At 47.3% G+C, this 17,063-nt stretch overlaps 1 protein-coding gene across 6 annotated transcripts in view; it reads right to left on the bottom strand.

Moving 5' to 3' along the window:
• Nucleotides 1-17,063, bottom strand: part of JARID2 (jumonji and AT-rich interaction domain containing 2) — a 230,436-nt gene that overhangs the window by 45,613 nt on the left and 167,760 nt on the right. For all 6 annotated transcript variants that reach the window (XM_040249295.1, XM_040249294.1, XM_040249300.1 and 3 more), the window contains one exon: nucleotides 12,084-12,253. In XM_040249295.1, coding sequence (XP_040105229.1) covers nucleotides 12,084-12,253 — 170 coding nt within the window. The remainder of the gene's footprint in view (nucleotides 1-12,083; nucleotides 12,254-17,063) is intronic.

The following is a 17,063-nucleotide window of genomic DNA, read 5'->3' as shown; positions in this document are numbered from 1 at the left end:
TAAGCCAGTAACCCCTCGCCTTGCTCCACCCCACCAGGATCAGGAGAGAAGGCCATCTGGGAGCAAAGCAAGTCTGCCCAGTTGTGGGCAAAATCCACACGAACCACATGAGAAATTAAGAGGTAACCGCCACCCAGTACATGAAGCATCACATTCCTTACGTTCAAGACTCTGAGAAAGAGGTGAGCACTAAATTTATGCCAAAGAACTAAAATGGAGGAAAAATGTTGAGGAGCTCAGTTCAGAACCCAAGTTTCATTAATATCCTACAGAAAGCAAATAGGGTAATTTTAACAAAAGAAGAAAGCAACCAAACTCATGAATCCATTTCTTTAAACCGCTTCTCAGCCAAGTATCACAGTGATGTAACCTGATGCGTGTTCTACAAGGGAAATGTGCAGGAGGAAGCAGACCACCAGGGAAGGGGTACGCAGCGTGCTCCCTGAGGGAGTCACTCTTACAGCAAAACTTACAATAAGGTAAGATTTTTCTGATGGGACTGGCTCTGCAGTCAAGAGGTGGAAAAGACACAAGTATGGGGGCACAGGGGATAAAAGCGATTGCTTTCACCCTAAAAAGTAATGTGGGTTCTCTCCTAAATGACTTGCTGGTTGGACCTAAAGACAAAGCATCAGCAAAATAAAAGACAATACAGGTGCTCAAATAAGAAGAGGAATGGAGAGAGCCCTGTGATGAAAGGAGAAGGGATTAGTGGAGGAAAAAGACCAGTGCTTGATCATAAGCAGCCTTGGGCAGAAAGGTCAGCGCTAACAGTCAGGATGCCCTTGGCTCAAATAATAAGCTTGTGCCAATTCTCCTCTCTGCATCACAGCCTGGGTGGAGCCTTACCACCTTCCACGTTTCATTTAAAAAGCCACTGCCAATCTCAGGAGTGGCCTCATCAACTATAGCTTCTCCCCCAGAAGGAACATACCTTCAGAATTTTTCTGGGTACCTGCATACCTGTACCTCTTGTTAACCTTGCTAACAAGTTAAAGCATGCAGAAAAGACTAAATCCAACAACAATGAATATTCCAAACCTCGGTCACCACAGAGCTACTGGTAATCCCTCTAAGACCCGCTGACATGTCCACTTAGAAGTGATGGAGAGGGTCAAGCCAACATTCCAGATCAGGGGGAACCACAGCACCCAGGAAAAAGCAGCAAAAACAGCTTTTCCTTCTCTCTTGTTGACACAAAACCAGGAAGATCATCTCACATGGCATAACCAAGGTGAGAGAGAAACAGACTGCTAAATACCTAGAAAGTAACTGCAGAAGAACCTCAAATAAGAGAGCCAAAAGCAACTGAGAAATCAAACTAATCAGACATTCACAGAGAGCATTTCTCTCTTCTTAGCCAAGATACAAGCTCGATTAGCTAATTTACAAATAAGCTTAAAGGAGGAGTAATCTGTTAGAAACAGAAACAGATGAAGGAAAGGGTATTTCAAAGCCTTGAAAACAGCCAGTAGTCTGGACTATTTATCACTGGTAAAATCACCCCCTTCCTCCTTATAAAATGGGTGAATGGGTCCATTTGCTAATCCAACTGAAGCTGTGTGCATGGAAAGTTAACATTTAGCATCTGAAAACAGAAGACTCTGCGTGTTTTTAGAATTTTTGATTAAAAATTGTCTGCAACTCATAGATTCTCACACTTAAGAAGCAAACTTCCTCTCTAGAAAATTTATTAGGGAAACTTTTTGCCTCCAAACATCAGGTGAGGTAAACTTTTGAAAAGCTCATTGTGGGCCTAGCATTCAGGAAAACAGGGCATGGATCTACAGAGATGAAAATCGGGTGGGAGAGATGGGAAGTACAACAAGGAAAAGCTTCCAGAAGAGAAATCATCCCCTCCCACGGCAGACCACTACGGTAAAAACAAGGGGTCTGAGACAGGTCTGAGTGGCCCCGCCTGGTTCCTGGGATGGGCTCATCCCCTCCGGAGGCACCAGCCCCTCTTGTGAGGCGAATCAACAAGTCAGAGAGGTTACCTCATCACACAGAATAACTCTATCTATCTCTGCCATGGGCTTCCCTGCTGGCTCAGAAGAAGGTAAAGAATCCACCTGCAGTGCAGGAGACCTGGGTTCGATCCCTGGGTTGGGAAGACCCCCTGGAGGAGGGCTTGGCAACCCAGTCCAGTATTCTTGCCTGGAGAATCCCAGGGACAGAGGAGCCTGGCGGGCTACAGTCCTCAGGACTCGCAAAGAGTCGGACATGACTGAGCGACTAAGCACATCTCCGCTACAAACTCTATAGTTTTAAAGCAGTCACCAATGAAAGGTGAATGCTTTTAATGTTTTAAGAGGGTTATGGACGGCATCGGAGAAAGCAATGGGACCCCACTCCAGTACTCTCGCCTGGAAAATCCCATGGACGGAGGAGCCTGGTGGGCTGCAGTCCATGGGGTCTCTAAGAGTCAGACACAACTAAGCGACTTCACTTTCACGCACTGGAGAAGGAAATGGCAACCCACTCCAGTGTTCTTGCCTGGAGAATCCCAGGGACGGGGAAGCCTGGTGGGCTGCCGTCTCTGGGGTCGCACCAGCAGCATGGATGGCATAGGGAATGAGGGGCAGGGGGTATACATGTGTACTTACAGTTTTCTATTAAAGTCACAGACAGCTTTTTCTCTCCTGATTATTCAAGCGCATTAGCAAACGTAAAAAAAAAATCTGAACTTGGATCAGTCGGTGGAATTGGGAGTGCAGAACGCATCTGTGCTTTGCCAAAGCCGTATTTCATTACTTTTCAGAATTAGTTGGCAATGTCTCCACAATATTTACTGAAGTGAAAACCAAATGTTTTCATCTGGACAAAAATCAAACTGTGGTATGTTACAACCACAACAGAAATCATTTTAATCCAAAAGCTTGCTTTCTCTAATTTGGGCTGCGGTTTCTGTAAAATTGGATTCTTCTCTGTGAATCATGTACACACAAGCCCTCTTTCTCATTATCTTCCCTCCCCCGACCAGTTCTTTATCTTAACAAGCTAAACATAGCCCGTTCTGCTAGATTTTGGAAAAGACCCTAAAGGGATTCCCCGCCCGCTGTCATTTAGCTGGAGAGTCAAATTCTGTAGCTTGAGCTCACACACTGCGGGCTGTGCCCCAGATTTGGCATGTTTGTGATGGATCTTCAGGATACGCACAGAGAATGGAAGCAATCGGGCCCTACACCACGTGCTCAGACACTCAGTCGGGTCCAACTTTTTGCAACCCCATGGACTGCAGCCCACCAGGCTCCCGTTTCCATGGAATTCTCCAGGCAAGAACACAGGAGCGGGTTGCATTTCCTATTCCAGGGGCGTCTTCCGGACCCAGGGATGTTCCGTTTCCTGCACTGGCAGTTTCGTTCTTTACCACCAGAGCCACCAAGGAAGCCCATTATCATATTAAAAAAACAAAACTTCAAAGGGAACAGGTAGGGTCTGGGCAGGGGGCGAGGAGATAGTTATTCACTGATTTTCTGAATTCTAGGAGAGGAGAGCTCCATCCTTTGAAAATGAACAGTCATCAAAGAAAGTAGGTGCAACCTTGGCCCATTAATCCCACTGTCTACGTACCCAGCACTGACCCAAGCACCTGCGACCCACCCTCCCCCTGCACACTCAGGCACTCACACACCTAATACGAGTGCCGCGAGAGACCAGGACAGCTGTGACACGGGGGGGGGGGGGTGATGGTCTGTCTCTCCCACACCAGCCTTTACAGAATTCCCACCAGGGTTCCCCAAGCCCCGCCCATTCCCACATAACTCTTAGGACTGGGTACTAAATCCATCTGCTGTTTTCTTTAGAGTGATTTACTTTCATGATTTAAATGACTTTTCTCTATTATATCAATATAAATTTAATATCATGTGCCCTAAAAAGAAAAGGTAATTAATATTACGATCAAAGTTTTCAACATTCACCCTACTTCATTTCTGGCACCACCAAGCAGCAGGACTCGGGCAAGAGCCCTTCAGCCAAAGCCCAAACGCAAAGGGAGTCCCTAGTTCCTTATGGTACACAAAGAAGGCTGGGTAACGGAGCCTCTAGTGAAACTGATCTTCCTTTTAATACACACATATCAAAAACAAGGGCACCAATCACTGGACTACATGGAGTCTGAAAGTCCAGGGCGACGTGCCAGCTTGGCAGTCACTTTACCCACTTGTCGGGAGACTCAAGTTTACTTGCCTGTACAATGGGCTTAGTATCTTCAGACGTAACAACTGTGATGACCCCGAAGGCTGTGAGGTAACGCAGGAGAAAGCACTCTCGACACCCACGTGGCAGTGCCACTTTTAGGGTGACACACGACTCAGGAACAAAACAACCCACAACTATGAAAGCAGGCTGCCCCCTTCCACAGGTGAGAGCAAAGGTGATTTACTTCCTACCTGCTTTCCTAAATGGGAGAGTTTGCAGACTGGCCACTGGGAGAGGATGGGGTGGGGCCCAGAAACAGGACAGAAACACAAAATGAACTCAGTAGTTAGTCTGGAATTTGGGAACAGGTGGCAGAGCAACCTGCAAGGGCTGCAAAACTTCAGCCCTTGGGAGCCTTTTTTCAGGAAGAACAGGGAGGAAGTGGTGATGCGACTGTCCTCTCAGAGGCCTCCTCTTCAGTTACGAGCTCCCAGGTGTGGGTGCCTGACCCCACGTTTAGGCAATGCCTTCCAGCAGAGCAGAAATCCCACGAACAGAGGAGCTTGGTGAGCTACAGTCTATGGGGTCGCAAGGGTCGGACACGGCTACCACCAGAGCGGGACACATGTTCTCTTTGCAAGGGCCCGGACGTGAGGGACTCGGCAATGAAAACCACCTTCCCTCCTGACACGCAGCTCACAGGGAGACCCAGCCGAGCACAGAGACGGGAGAAAGCGCCTTTGATTAGCAGCTGGAACAATCGACTTACTACTATCTTCCCCCTTGTCATCTATACTCGTGGCTTGAAACACACATGAACACACACACATCCGGTCCAATGGAACAAGGTCTCTGGATCTCTCTGAAGCAAATGAACGCAACGCACAGGTCACACCACACGGAGAGCGCAGTGGGCTCAACCTACGTAACTTCCACCCATCATGTACACAACAGGAAACAAGCCAGAAATTCACTTCACTGCGGCCACACAGAGGCCATCTCAAGTGTGCTCTCTCTACGGAGAAAGCGCCCACGGACCTTAATAGACACGTAAATACAGGGCTAGGGGCACCACGCCCTTAGGACAGGGATACTGGCCCCTTCAGCACTGTCAGCTGTAGGCCAGGTGCTCCACAAACAAAACAGGACTAACCTTACTTCCACGTTTCTGCCCCCATAGACCTTCTCTAAATGGAATTTCAGAAAGGATGAGGGAAGAGGCCGGAGACAATCTGAGAAGCACACTGACTTGGTGCCGGCAGCCACAGGCGGGGAGCAAGGACTGGCTTCATCTCCAGGGACGGCAGAGCCTGGTCAGGGGCCAGCTGGCCTGGAGCACAGCCAACCCTCTGAGCAAAACGTCTTGGAGTCTGAACGACCGATCGAGGTCACAGAGCAATTAGAGGGGCCCCATCCCTCCCCTCCTGGGCGCTTCAGGAGCCGATGGTTTCATATTTCTTCATAATGAGCCTGATAAACTCTTCTGGCATATAAACTGCTTGTTCAGCACAACTCAGCCAAGTGTACAGACTCTGTTGGAAAACCAAGTGTATGAGGAACATAAGGCTGGTTTAGTGTGAAGAATCATGAGGACGGCCACTGGAATCCTCAGGGTAGCAAGAACATCACTTTGTCTGTTACCCCTCCCAAAAAATTAAGATGCAACACCTCCCAAAAAGGATTCATCCAGAAAAGAGTTGTGTACCGGTGTGACAGAGGGCCCTCCTCCCCAAAGACTCCCTGTACCATAAAGCACTCCCATTTCGCTCAAGGAAGTTCATTATCAGAGCCATGGTGCTCCTCGCAATCGGAGGATTACTTAATTGCTTTCTAGCAGGTTAATCTCCTTTCATTTTGTGACCTCTAAATCACCCCAGGCTTTTGCATTTGCCCTACTTACAATTTATCGACCTCAATACCCAAAGTCAGTATTCCATCGAAATACACATGCCTTGCCGATAAAGCTGGCGACTGTCTTTAGAGAAAGTTCCACGGGTGGCCTGTTTCTTCTGGTACCTGCATTCTCCTTGGCTGGTCTTTTAAACTGTCCCTCCTCCGTGTCACTTGGAGGAACCTGTTCCCCTTCCCTGTTCATCTCCTAAATTTACCAGGGAATACTAAGGGGCAGGATGGTACCACAGGACCCATCTGGCCCGCTTTGCACCCGCAATTTAGTCTAACTCCACAGCAACCACATGCTGACTGCACATCCATTTTACAAAAGAGGACACTGAGGCCGAAAGCTTTAACTTTAACCTGCCCAGGATCCACGAGCATCCATCGGCCTGCCTGTCTTCCTGCAACAGCCCACTGCTTAGGCTTTAGTTACCTTGATCCATTTCTCCGATGCTGCCATGATCAACTTATTCAACAAAGGTCTAGACCTGTGAGGCCTCCCAGTCAGCCAAAGAACCGCGGGCCCACAGCACCTAAGACATCAGACTCCCTGCTTTAACGAGGGGCCAGCTCTCCAAGCCACGAAGTCACCCGCCCAGCTTTGGAAGGGGCTTCTGCAGACCTTTCTCTGTCTGTAAGGCCAGCTCCCCGCTAGAGCCTGCGCAGGGTGGCCCCTCTGCCCCGCACAGCCACTCTGACACCTGCATGCGGGCCCAGTCCACTGCCCCCATCACGCTTTCCTGTTGTAATCTCTGTTTTCTAGTTTCTGGCACTGAAAAACAGTTCAATAGAGGCCGAGTTAATTAGCAATTGAATGACAAGTGATCGCTGAAGATTCTCTAGGACTTGGGAAACAAAAGGCAAGTGGTCCCCAAACAGGAAGGATTGCTTCAACAGGGCTGAGGGGGGAGAGAGGGGGGGTTGTCTTCCCTACTAACTCCTCCTGGAAAATAGCCCTCTTCTTCCCTGTGAGACTGGCCTGTGACTCCCAGGGTCAGAAGAAGCAAGCATGTAGGTGTGTATTTTCAGGGATCCTCTTTGGGAATCCTCTTTATTTGCACTGCCCCCAAAAGAGAAAAATATAGATAAGAGTCTCATTTAGCCTGCCACTGCTCCACTGTTCGATTTTCAAATCTGCAAATAGTCATAGAACAAAGAGAAGATGACAGAACTCATTAAGAACAACGGTGACAATAAAGTGCAGCGATGGTACAATCCCCCCCTTCTCTGCAGATCTACACCCCAAGAAAAAGACTAATTATGCCTCTGGCAGGACCCAGGCAGACCCTCTCCAAAGCAGCCATTTAAAGATAAAGACACAGCAAGCAAACACACCGGCTGGCTTGCACCATCACGCTTGCTTATCCTTTGGAAGTTTCAGGGGACCAGGTTAGCAGTAAAAAAGAGAGTCCTAGCCAACTCAGCTGAAAGGTCCCTACTTGCCTTAAGACAGATTTTTTTTTAAATCTCTAAAGCTTATCTCTGAACAACTGGCTGGTGTGTTGACATGTACACACTCTTCTCAGTCAGAATTATTAATGGCACAGTTTTTTCCTCACCCCAGTTTTCAATGAAGCTGTGGGGAGAGGGGGGGGTCTTGGGTTTGCTGGGAGTCACTGATAGGTAATAAACACCGAGACTTAAAGAACTACATGAGCCAGCTTTCTCTCCATCCCAAGATCCATTCTCTTCCATATTTCAAATCAGCACTGAAACTGTTCTGGATAATAATCGAAGACCAGAAAAAAGGATGATGCGCAATCCTGAGCAACAAACATCGCTTCCAGGTCTCTGGTTCCGGCATGATTTTTGCAGCTGGGCTTTCTCTCCTATCAATACTGAGCTTATCAGGGCTGCCTCCTTTACTGGATCTGTGCTTGCTTCCACCCAAGGGTGATGGAGCAGCTCAGTTCTTGAGGCTGAACGTGAAGTCTGGGGCTCCGACAAGCTCTGTCTGGCTTGGAACTCCAGCCAGAAAAGCAGTAGCAGAATTAGATTGCAGGTATAAAAAAATGTTAATCAAATTCAAGTGTCACCAGCAGTTGATATCTACAAGTTAGAAATACATCTACATGTAAGTAGAGAATCAGATAAATGATGGGTCACCCACACGATGGAATGGGTATTTACATGATACTGAAACAGGAAACCAGACTGCCAAAATAAAATGCAATTCCATTTGGGGTGTGGGACTTATATACGCACATCGAAGGCTCAGCAGTATTTTCACTGAGGAGGTGGTAAACAGTGCCTGGCTCTAGGAGACTGGAGAGAAGGGTATTTTGATTTTTTGATTTTTGGCCTATTTCTCCCTCTTTTCCACTGATCTTCCCTAGTGGAACATGAAATAGTTTTATGACTAGAAAAAGTTTAACACTTGATTTTGCATTTGAACCTGAAAGAAAATTACTGAAGTGCCACTACAACAGACGTTGTCTATTTAACCCTTGTCTACTTCAAAATGCGAGTTTTAATTGGTTCAAACAATTCCATAATAAGATATGCTGGCTAATACTACTGAAAGCACCACATTTCCAGGAACGTGAGGTACTCAGTGTGTCACCTATCGTTTGAGGCTTTAAGGAAAGCCGTATCAGATAAAACACACTTGACCTCACAAATTCAAGGCTTTTAAAATAAAATACCTTAAATCTAAAAAGTTCAGGAGGAAGAGTAAGAGAGTACAACATTCTGTGTCAGAACCTTACTGTGTATCAACTAAAAGCGAACAACAAAATCTGTTTTATTGTCTGGCTCATCAATGTAGGAATATTTTTCCAGCCTCAGAGCATTTTTCCAAAATTTTTTTAAAAAACATCTTAGGTTTCATTTCCTGAAACATTTGTTCCATCCGACAAGTGAAAGAAGTAAACTCTATGAAAAGACAGGACTCTCCTACATCTAGAGTCTGTCAATGCCAAAGACTCCAGATGTGATGTTTTCCCTAGATGCCAAGTACTTGAATAATAAGCATGCCTCTCCGAGCAAGGTCCTCCCCCAATCGCCAAAAGCACAGAAAATATGATTTTACAAAATTGTGCACAAACAGGTGCACACTGCACACACAAATTCCTCTCCAAAAACAAGTCACACTCACTCCATAGGTAGAAATGTTCAGAACTAAAACCCATAATCGGCAGAGCAGTTTTCTGACATCCTAATAGAACAAGGACTGATGCTGAAGCTGAAACTCTAATACTTTGGCCACGTGATGCGAAGAACTGACTCACTGGAAAAGACCCTGATGGTGGGAAAGACTGAAGGCGGGAGGAGAAGGGGACGACAGAGGATGAGATGGTTGGATGGCATCACTGACTCAATGGACATGACTTTGAGTAGGCTCCAGGAGCTGGTGATGGACAGGGAGGCCTGGCGTGCTGCAGTCCATGGGGTCGCAGAGAGTCGGACAGGACTGAACGGCTGAACTGAACTCAAGAGAACAAGGTCAGTGAATCTTCCTGTAGTAAAGAGTTCAGGCATGGCTCCAGGGTAAATCTGGCTCCAGTGGCATTAAAGACACAGCAGAAGAGTTCTACTGATGCAGAGCTTTAATTAGTGACCTGAGTCATCTGGTTGCTGAAGGCACTGCTGACCCCTCAAAGACCCCCTCAGCTCGAACTCCTCCTTATAAGCACCTGGTCCCACTCACCCTCCATCACCAATGACACCACCCACAGCAGCCTCACCAGCTGCCCGTCACCCTCGCCTCTCCTCTTCCTTTCACCCTTCACAGCCAATCCTGCACCTCTTTCCTGCTGGACTTTCACACCGTCCACTCTCAACACTCAGGATCACTAGGCTCCGTCCGCAAGCAGCCACGTCAAACCCAAGGGAGATGCTCGCAGGAGGCCCCGCCACCCCACCTCCCCTTCGTGAGGGCCAAGTGGTCCACACCGGAACACAATTACCCTCCTCCTATATGTCCTGAGAGTCTCCAGGACTATCAATAGCCTGTAAAGTCAAACAAAAACCGCAGCCCTTTATCTTCCCTTGGCCAACAGTTCAGTCCGAAAGCTAACTGGGTGGGACGGGGTGGGGGTGAAGAACAACCAGAGAAGCCGATCTGGGTTGTGAGAGCCCCAACAGGGTGAAGACGTGTTCACACATGGGGCAGCACACTCATGGGGTCGGAGCTAAGTGAACTCCGTGTGGAGGGTGGCGGCAGAGATGGGCACGGGGCACTCTGGAAAAAAATGGGTCAATAAGTAATTTGTAGATATAATAGGAGCCAGCTTAATCCAAGTTTAATACAGAAAAAAGAAAACCAGAGTGAACCCTTTGGTTCTACACTAAAACCAGAGGTACTGGTGCTCACTCATGGATTTTAACAGATCTAGAGACACAAATATATATATTTAATGAGCACGTGTGTACATGTGCACATACATGCCCTTGCACACATGCATGAGTACTTAGTCACTCAGTCGTGTCCGACTCTTTGCAACCCCATGGACTGCAGCCCGCCAGGCTCCTCTGTCCATGGGGTTTCTCCAGGCCAGATTACTGGAGTGGGTTGCCAGGCCCTCCTCCAGGGGATCTTCCCAACCCAAGTCTCCCACATTGCAGGCAGATTCTTTACCAGCTGAGCCACAAGGGAAGCCCAAGAATACTAGAGGGGTTAGCCTATCCCGTCTCCAGCAGATCTTCCCAACCCAGGAACTGAACCGGGGTCTCCTACATTGCAGGTGGATTCTTTACCAGCTGAGCCACCAGGGGAGCACACACAGACACAGACACGCACACAGACACACACACACACAGACACACACACACACAGACACACACACACCCCGCATTTCCCTCCAATAGCTGTGAGCACACCTCAGGCCCAGATCCCAACTTCAGGAGAGCAGATGTTCCTTAGAGTCAACAGGGCTCCTTGGAAAAATGGCCCATGCAGGCCTGAGGGAAGGGATATGTGAGATGAGCCCGGGGCCCTCTGCTGTGCCAGGGAGCCAGGATGGGAGGATCTCAGGGAAACGTCAAAGGGCAAGGGTGCCAGCATGCAGGGGCTCCACTGACGGGATCTGGGACACCCAAACATCAAAATAAAGGAGAGTAACAGATTACAACCTTCTGAACAAAACAGGAAACGAGTCCACACAGATACCAAAAAAATGAGTATATCAAGTCTGATGAGAAATGAAATAGATAGTTTCAAAGAGTCTCCCAATGAGATCCCCTCCTATGATACTCTTGCCCGAAATGGAGACTCCGCAACCTCCTTTCCCTCCCTGTGTTCTCCTCTCTGCGTTCCCAGAGTAAACACGTTCCCAAAATGAGGCCATGTAAACCCAAACTCATCCTTCATTACAAAACTGCATCGTCACCATGCTCTCTTGTCCATCGGTCCCATTCCTATGGATTTCCACTCTTACCTACACTTAAAAGGTTCTACTGCTGTTTCTCCCCAAGGAGTGAGTGTGTGTGAGTGTGTGTGAGCCCTCCCACCATAGCGTGGCTTATTCCCAGACCTCAGGACACAAAAGGAAAAGGGACTTCACACCCATCCACAACCAGCCCACCAACAATAATAATAATAATAATTATAAAACAGAAAGCCGAGTTAGCAAAAGCACGTGTATGATGGTGAGGTGACAGAGGTGCTAAACGGCCGTCAGGGAGAAGTCAATTATAAAAATGTGAACCTGCACACGATGACAGCGTGTGTTAAGAAGCCAAAAAAAAGGCGACTCAGAGTCAGAGGAGGGACTTCCCTGGTGGTCCAGTGGCTGAGGCCCCACACTCCCAGGGCAGGGAGCCTGGCTTCAATCCCTGATCAGGAAAGGAGATCCCATATGCTACAACTAAGGCCCAGTGCAGCCAAATAAATAAATTCAGTAACAACAACAAAGAACCAGAGGAAAAGAGAAAGAAGACTCAAGTACCTTCTTGGTGGGGCCTCTCCTTTCACACGTCAACCAGGCTGGGGAGCCGCAGGTGTGCAGCAGAGAGACCAAAGTCAACGCCAACACCCGGGGCGACACCTTGTCCCTTTCTATTTCAACCAGGCCGCCCCCCTCACACTGGCAACAGAGTCTTACCTCGAAGGCAGAGAAAGGTAAGAAAATCTTCTGTCTTAGGCTTCCTTTTAGAGAGGTCAGAAATTTGAGTAGCTGGAGGGGGTAGCAATGGCTCCACTATCTTGACTGGAGTTGTGCTGGGACTGTTCGGCTGGGATTGAGCAAACTTCCTTTGTGCTTGCAGCCTGGGCCTGGAAGAGCAAGAGAAAATTAAAAAGAAATTAAGCCGTGATCAGAAGATACAGATCTATGTGCAGCAGTAAAACCATGACCCAAAGGGAAGAAAGACTCTTTGTTTCAAGCAAATTCTCTGGTTCCAATTAGGGCTCTGTATATCTCACACACTCTCATAAACCACAAGCCTGCTTTAAAGGGCAATAAACTGGCTTAAAAGGCTGTGTTTTCTAAACTGACATATAATATACACCATGATCATGTATGTATGTGTGCACACAAGCTCATGCCTGTGCAAACCATGTGAGTGCCTGGGTATTTCAAAACCAGCACGCCGTATTAGATGATATGGGATTAACGGCTCTCTGTATACCACCTGCCACATTTACTTAGCAGTCTGAGCTTACAGGATACTGTCACAAACACATGCATGACCCCCTTCATACTGTGTAAGGACACTCCACCCACCCTGGTCTGTCACTGACCTGGTCTTACACCCCAACCTCCAGGCTCTTGCAACTCCAATCCAGCCACATGAATTCCCTACACTAATTAAAGCATGTAATACAGGCAGGGGTGGGGGAGAACTACTTTCCTAGTCTATTCAAAACCCATCATTCATGGCCAAATCATTGGTTACCTTCTGCCTGCACAGAAAGCCTAAAATCCTGAGGGATTCAAAAAACTGACTTTAACTAACCTACCTTCAGGCCTCTTCCCTATTACCATCCTACATAGACATCAACTCCCTAATTTATCCACTTGGTGTCTACAAATCACAGCTTCGATCTTGTTCATTTACACAATTTTATGAGTCAGCATGCATGCGTGTTGCTAAGTCACTTCAGTCATGTCTAACTCTTTGCGATCCTGTGGACTATAGCCCACTAGGCTCCTCAGTCTATGGGATTCTCCAGGCAAGAATACTGGAGTGAGTTGCCATGCCCTTTCCAGGGGATCTTCCTAACTCAGGGATCGAACCCACATCTCTTATTCTCCTGCACTAACAGGTGGGTTCTCTGATAATTACCACCACTGTTAGCCCCTTACATGCCAGACAATCTATTAATTTGAATCCTAGTAACCTTGCAAAGGTTTCTTTACTTCTTTCCTAAAGTTAATTTTTCTTTCTCCACCTGAGGACTTTTACCCTCTGTATAACTGGTTTGACCTTTATCATAAATTGCCTATTAGCTTTTCCTTGAACTTTCAAGATCTCAACGCCTAATGGAAAGTAAGCACCTCCGAGGGTGTGAACTTGTATGTGTCCTGCTTTAAACCACCCCTCTGGCCCTACTGATAAAGATGCTCAAGAAATAGTCTTTGAGAGCAGGGGAAAACAACAAGAACCCAAAGCAGCCCTGTGGCACTGGGCTTTAAGGAGATCTGCTCAAACCCCAAACTGGAATCACTCACTGTGCGGGACTGATAAAGCCACCCCAACTCAAGGCTGCTCTGACTACAAAATGTGTTTATAATTCTAAAGCACACACAACTTCCCTTAACTACTGCTGGACTTATATAAAATAGTAAGCAGAGTATCTTCAACTGTTGATACGCACAATATCCTAACATTTTAAGTTAGCACTCTAATATTCAACAAAACCACACACACACACACACACATTTTCTACTATGTAAAAATTATCTCCTTTAAGCTTAACCTCCCGTGCCCTGCCCAGAATCAACCCTTGCCTCTCTTACAATGCACTAAAAACACCTCTGAATAGGTCATCTTCCCAAAACACCTCTGAATAGGTCATCTTCCCAACACGAAGTGACATTTGATCAAAAGGAAGATAAGCATGACCACTGCTTACTAACTGGGCAACAAGATTCTGCCTTTAAAATTTACAAACGTCACAGCTAAGCAAAGGCACTTCAGAATCTAGGAATAGCCAGAGGGAAACAGCTACAGAATACAGTATTCGTGGGAAGCTAAACGCCTTTAACAGAAATTCCCAATGCTTTAAACAGCTGAGGGAATAAAACAGTGCCCCTGGTTCCTCCTGTGTGATGGAGAACAAAGAGGAAAATTTTGGGGGCAGCGGACTGTTCAGAAGGTGAGTGAACAGGAGTGAGTTCTGGGAAAGTCACCAAGCCAAGGGACTGACCTTCCAGAGGGATCAGATAGGGGCACGGGGTGACTGATTCAGAGACTTAAGAGCTGTTTCTTTTGGGGGTGGGGAATACATTTATTGGATATGTGACAAAATAAAGGAACTGTGGGGTGGGGGGTGCGGGGTGGTTGTTCCCAGTATAATGTAGTTATGCGGAAATGGGGAAACCCTGTCTTTTAGAAACGCAAAAGGAAATATCAGTATTTATAAATAAAACGATACTATGTCTAGAGTTCGCTTCAAAATCAGAGAAGAGCTGCGTTTCTCAAACTGAGATCACTTTAGATTTTCTGTCTTTTACAAATGGATATTTCTATAAGATAATTACTATAGAGGAAAAATGAAAGACAAACTACAAGCTCAAATTTATTCAACAGACATCATTCTGTTCAACCACTTGAATGTGCTCACCGCTCACTCAGTTGCTATATTCAACTCCCTGGCACCAGGCAGCACACAGCCTGTGCCCTCAGCAGCATCATTTTGGAGAAAGGAGAGGGTACAGGAAACTAGACAGTGGTCCAACAAGCCACACGCTCTCCAGGTCCTGGCACCCTCGGGAGGACTGAGCCCAAGAGGACCAGCTCCTCTTCCCACAAGCGCCTCCTCTCCGCCCACCTTCCCATCATGTGACCAGAAAAGCCCCGCCAGGCTTTCCTGCTGAGAGGGGTCTTAATTGGCCATTTTATGATGTGTACATCTTTATTTAAATGGACACGGCGCACGCTCGGCGGATTAAAGGGGCTTTACAGAAATACCGCCCGCGCGTGAACAGGATGTTCAGTGTTTATTGCTTTTTCAAAAGTCAGCAACGACAAATATCACACATGATCATGAGAAGCTGGCCCAGCCTGAATGAAAAACAAACAGCAAACAGAGATGACAGAGCGGGACACGGCAGAACACCCTACAGTTTCAGAGCCTCACAGATCAACGCGCCGACCGCTGTTCAAGTAGAAGCACTGTGTGCCTGATGACTTTCTCAGGGAGGCTATGAAAAATAAGGGCATGAGAGATTAAAAAGCGGCAATAAAATAAATTACCCCTCAGAGGAATAAGTCAAGCTCCCAAGTGATTAAGCATTTGTGAGATCCAGATGAAAACAGGAACTGAAGAACCAGACAAACCAATATCTTGTTTAAAGAGACCAGAAGAATCTGTGCTTCCCAGAAAGGGCAGGTCTGTGGTCTGGCTTTGTGTGCAGAGTCCCGGGGGATTAACAGAGGTGTGACTTTGCTTTGTGGGCTCCACGGGACAAGAGAGTTTGAATGACACAACTCAGAAGACAATCATGGAAGAAGCACTCTTAGCCGATTCATTCCAGAATGTCTGATACAAGGAAATGAGTGGATGTTACTAAAATCAGCACAGAAAGCGGGGTGGGGAGGTGCAGATGTGCTGAAGAATGACATTATCTGCCTCCAGAGGTGTTGTGCAAAGGAGGAGGCTGGGGCTCAGGAGAGGGCAGGCAGGATGAGACCCCCCACCAAGGGGGGTGGGGCTCCAGGAGGGCCAGCACTCAGCAGCTGGGCATGACCACAAGGTGGCACCCACTCACCCCTCCACCAGGTGACATTTTGACCAAGAACACCTTCCATTTCATTACTAAGGTGAGAAAACACATAAAAATGAAAATTTAGGTTGGGCCATCCCTGCTGGCCCAGTGATTGAAAGTCCTGCCAGTGCAGGGGACACAGGTCTGATCCCTGGTCTGAGAAGATTCACATGCAGTGGGGCAACCCAGCCCGTGTGATGCAACTACCAACCAGAGCCTCCGTGCCTAGGGCCCATGCTCCAGAACAAGAGAAACCACAGTGAGAAGCCTGCGTACCCCAACTAGAAGGTAGCCCCACTTGCTGAAACTAGAGAAAGCCTGCACACAGCAACGAAGACCCAGTGCAGCCTGAAAAAAAAAATTATAGGTTGAACTAAGGGAGTACAGAGCTATCCAGGGGGTGGGGTTGGAGACAGAACAGGGTTCCTGGAGCCCCAGGGAAGAAAACAGCAGAATGTGGGACCTCCAGAGGCTTTCAGGCTGAAGTTTAGCCAGGATGGTCCTTACTGCCCACTGATAATGCATGAAGAGCCAGAACGCAGAAAATACAGAGGGCGTCTGTCCCCCACAGAAACCACAGGCGTGTCAAGTGGAGCAAGACTCACTTCTGTGTTGATATTTTAACTCATCAAGGAAGGAATTTTCCTTACAAAAAAGTCCTCCGTGCCAGGAAGGTCAAAGAAACCAATTAAACCAAACCTACCAGCAAGCCAAAGCAACTGAGGAAGAAACGTGTAGATACATGCATACACGGATAAATACATTGAGGGTAACCTCTTATTTACAGTGTGTTAAAATCCAGAGTCAACGGGCAGTGAGGGTGAGGGTACAGACGTGGTTTTGGATCAAATCATCGCTGTTCCTCACCTTCATGGCATAAATGTGGGTAAGTGAAATAAAGGACTAAACAATTCAGACAGCAAGCTCAGAAAACACAGGAGCTTGCTACCTGAACTCCTGTCGAGGTTAAGGCCATCTGGGATGTCCCTTCTCTAGAAACTCCTGGGTACAGAAGCCCCCATGGCAACCCAGTCATGACAAAATTCAGCCCTGCTGCTAAGAATCCCATTTAAACAAACATGCCCCAAAAGGAAGGGGGAAAAATGTGTTGAAGTGAAAGTCGCTTTACTGATCTGATCCCCCAGAGTGTCG

This window comes from Oryx dammah, unplaced genomic scaffold, assembly GCF_014754425.2.
Source record: "Oryx dammah isolate SB20612 unplaced genomic scaffold, SCBI_Odam_1.1 HiC_scaffold_11, whole genome shotgun sequence".
Classification (NCBI taxonomy): domain Eukaryota; kingdom Metazoa; phylum Chordata; class Mammalia; order Artiodactyla; family Bovidae; genus Oryx; species Oryx dammah.
Note: the sequence above shows the minus strand (reverse complement) of the source record. Positions and strands in the feature narration are given on the sequence as shown.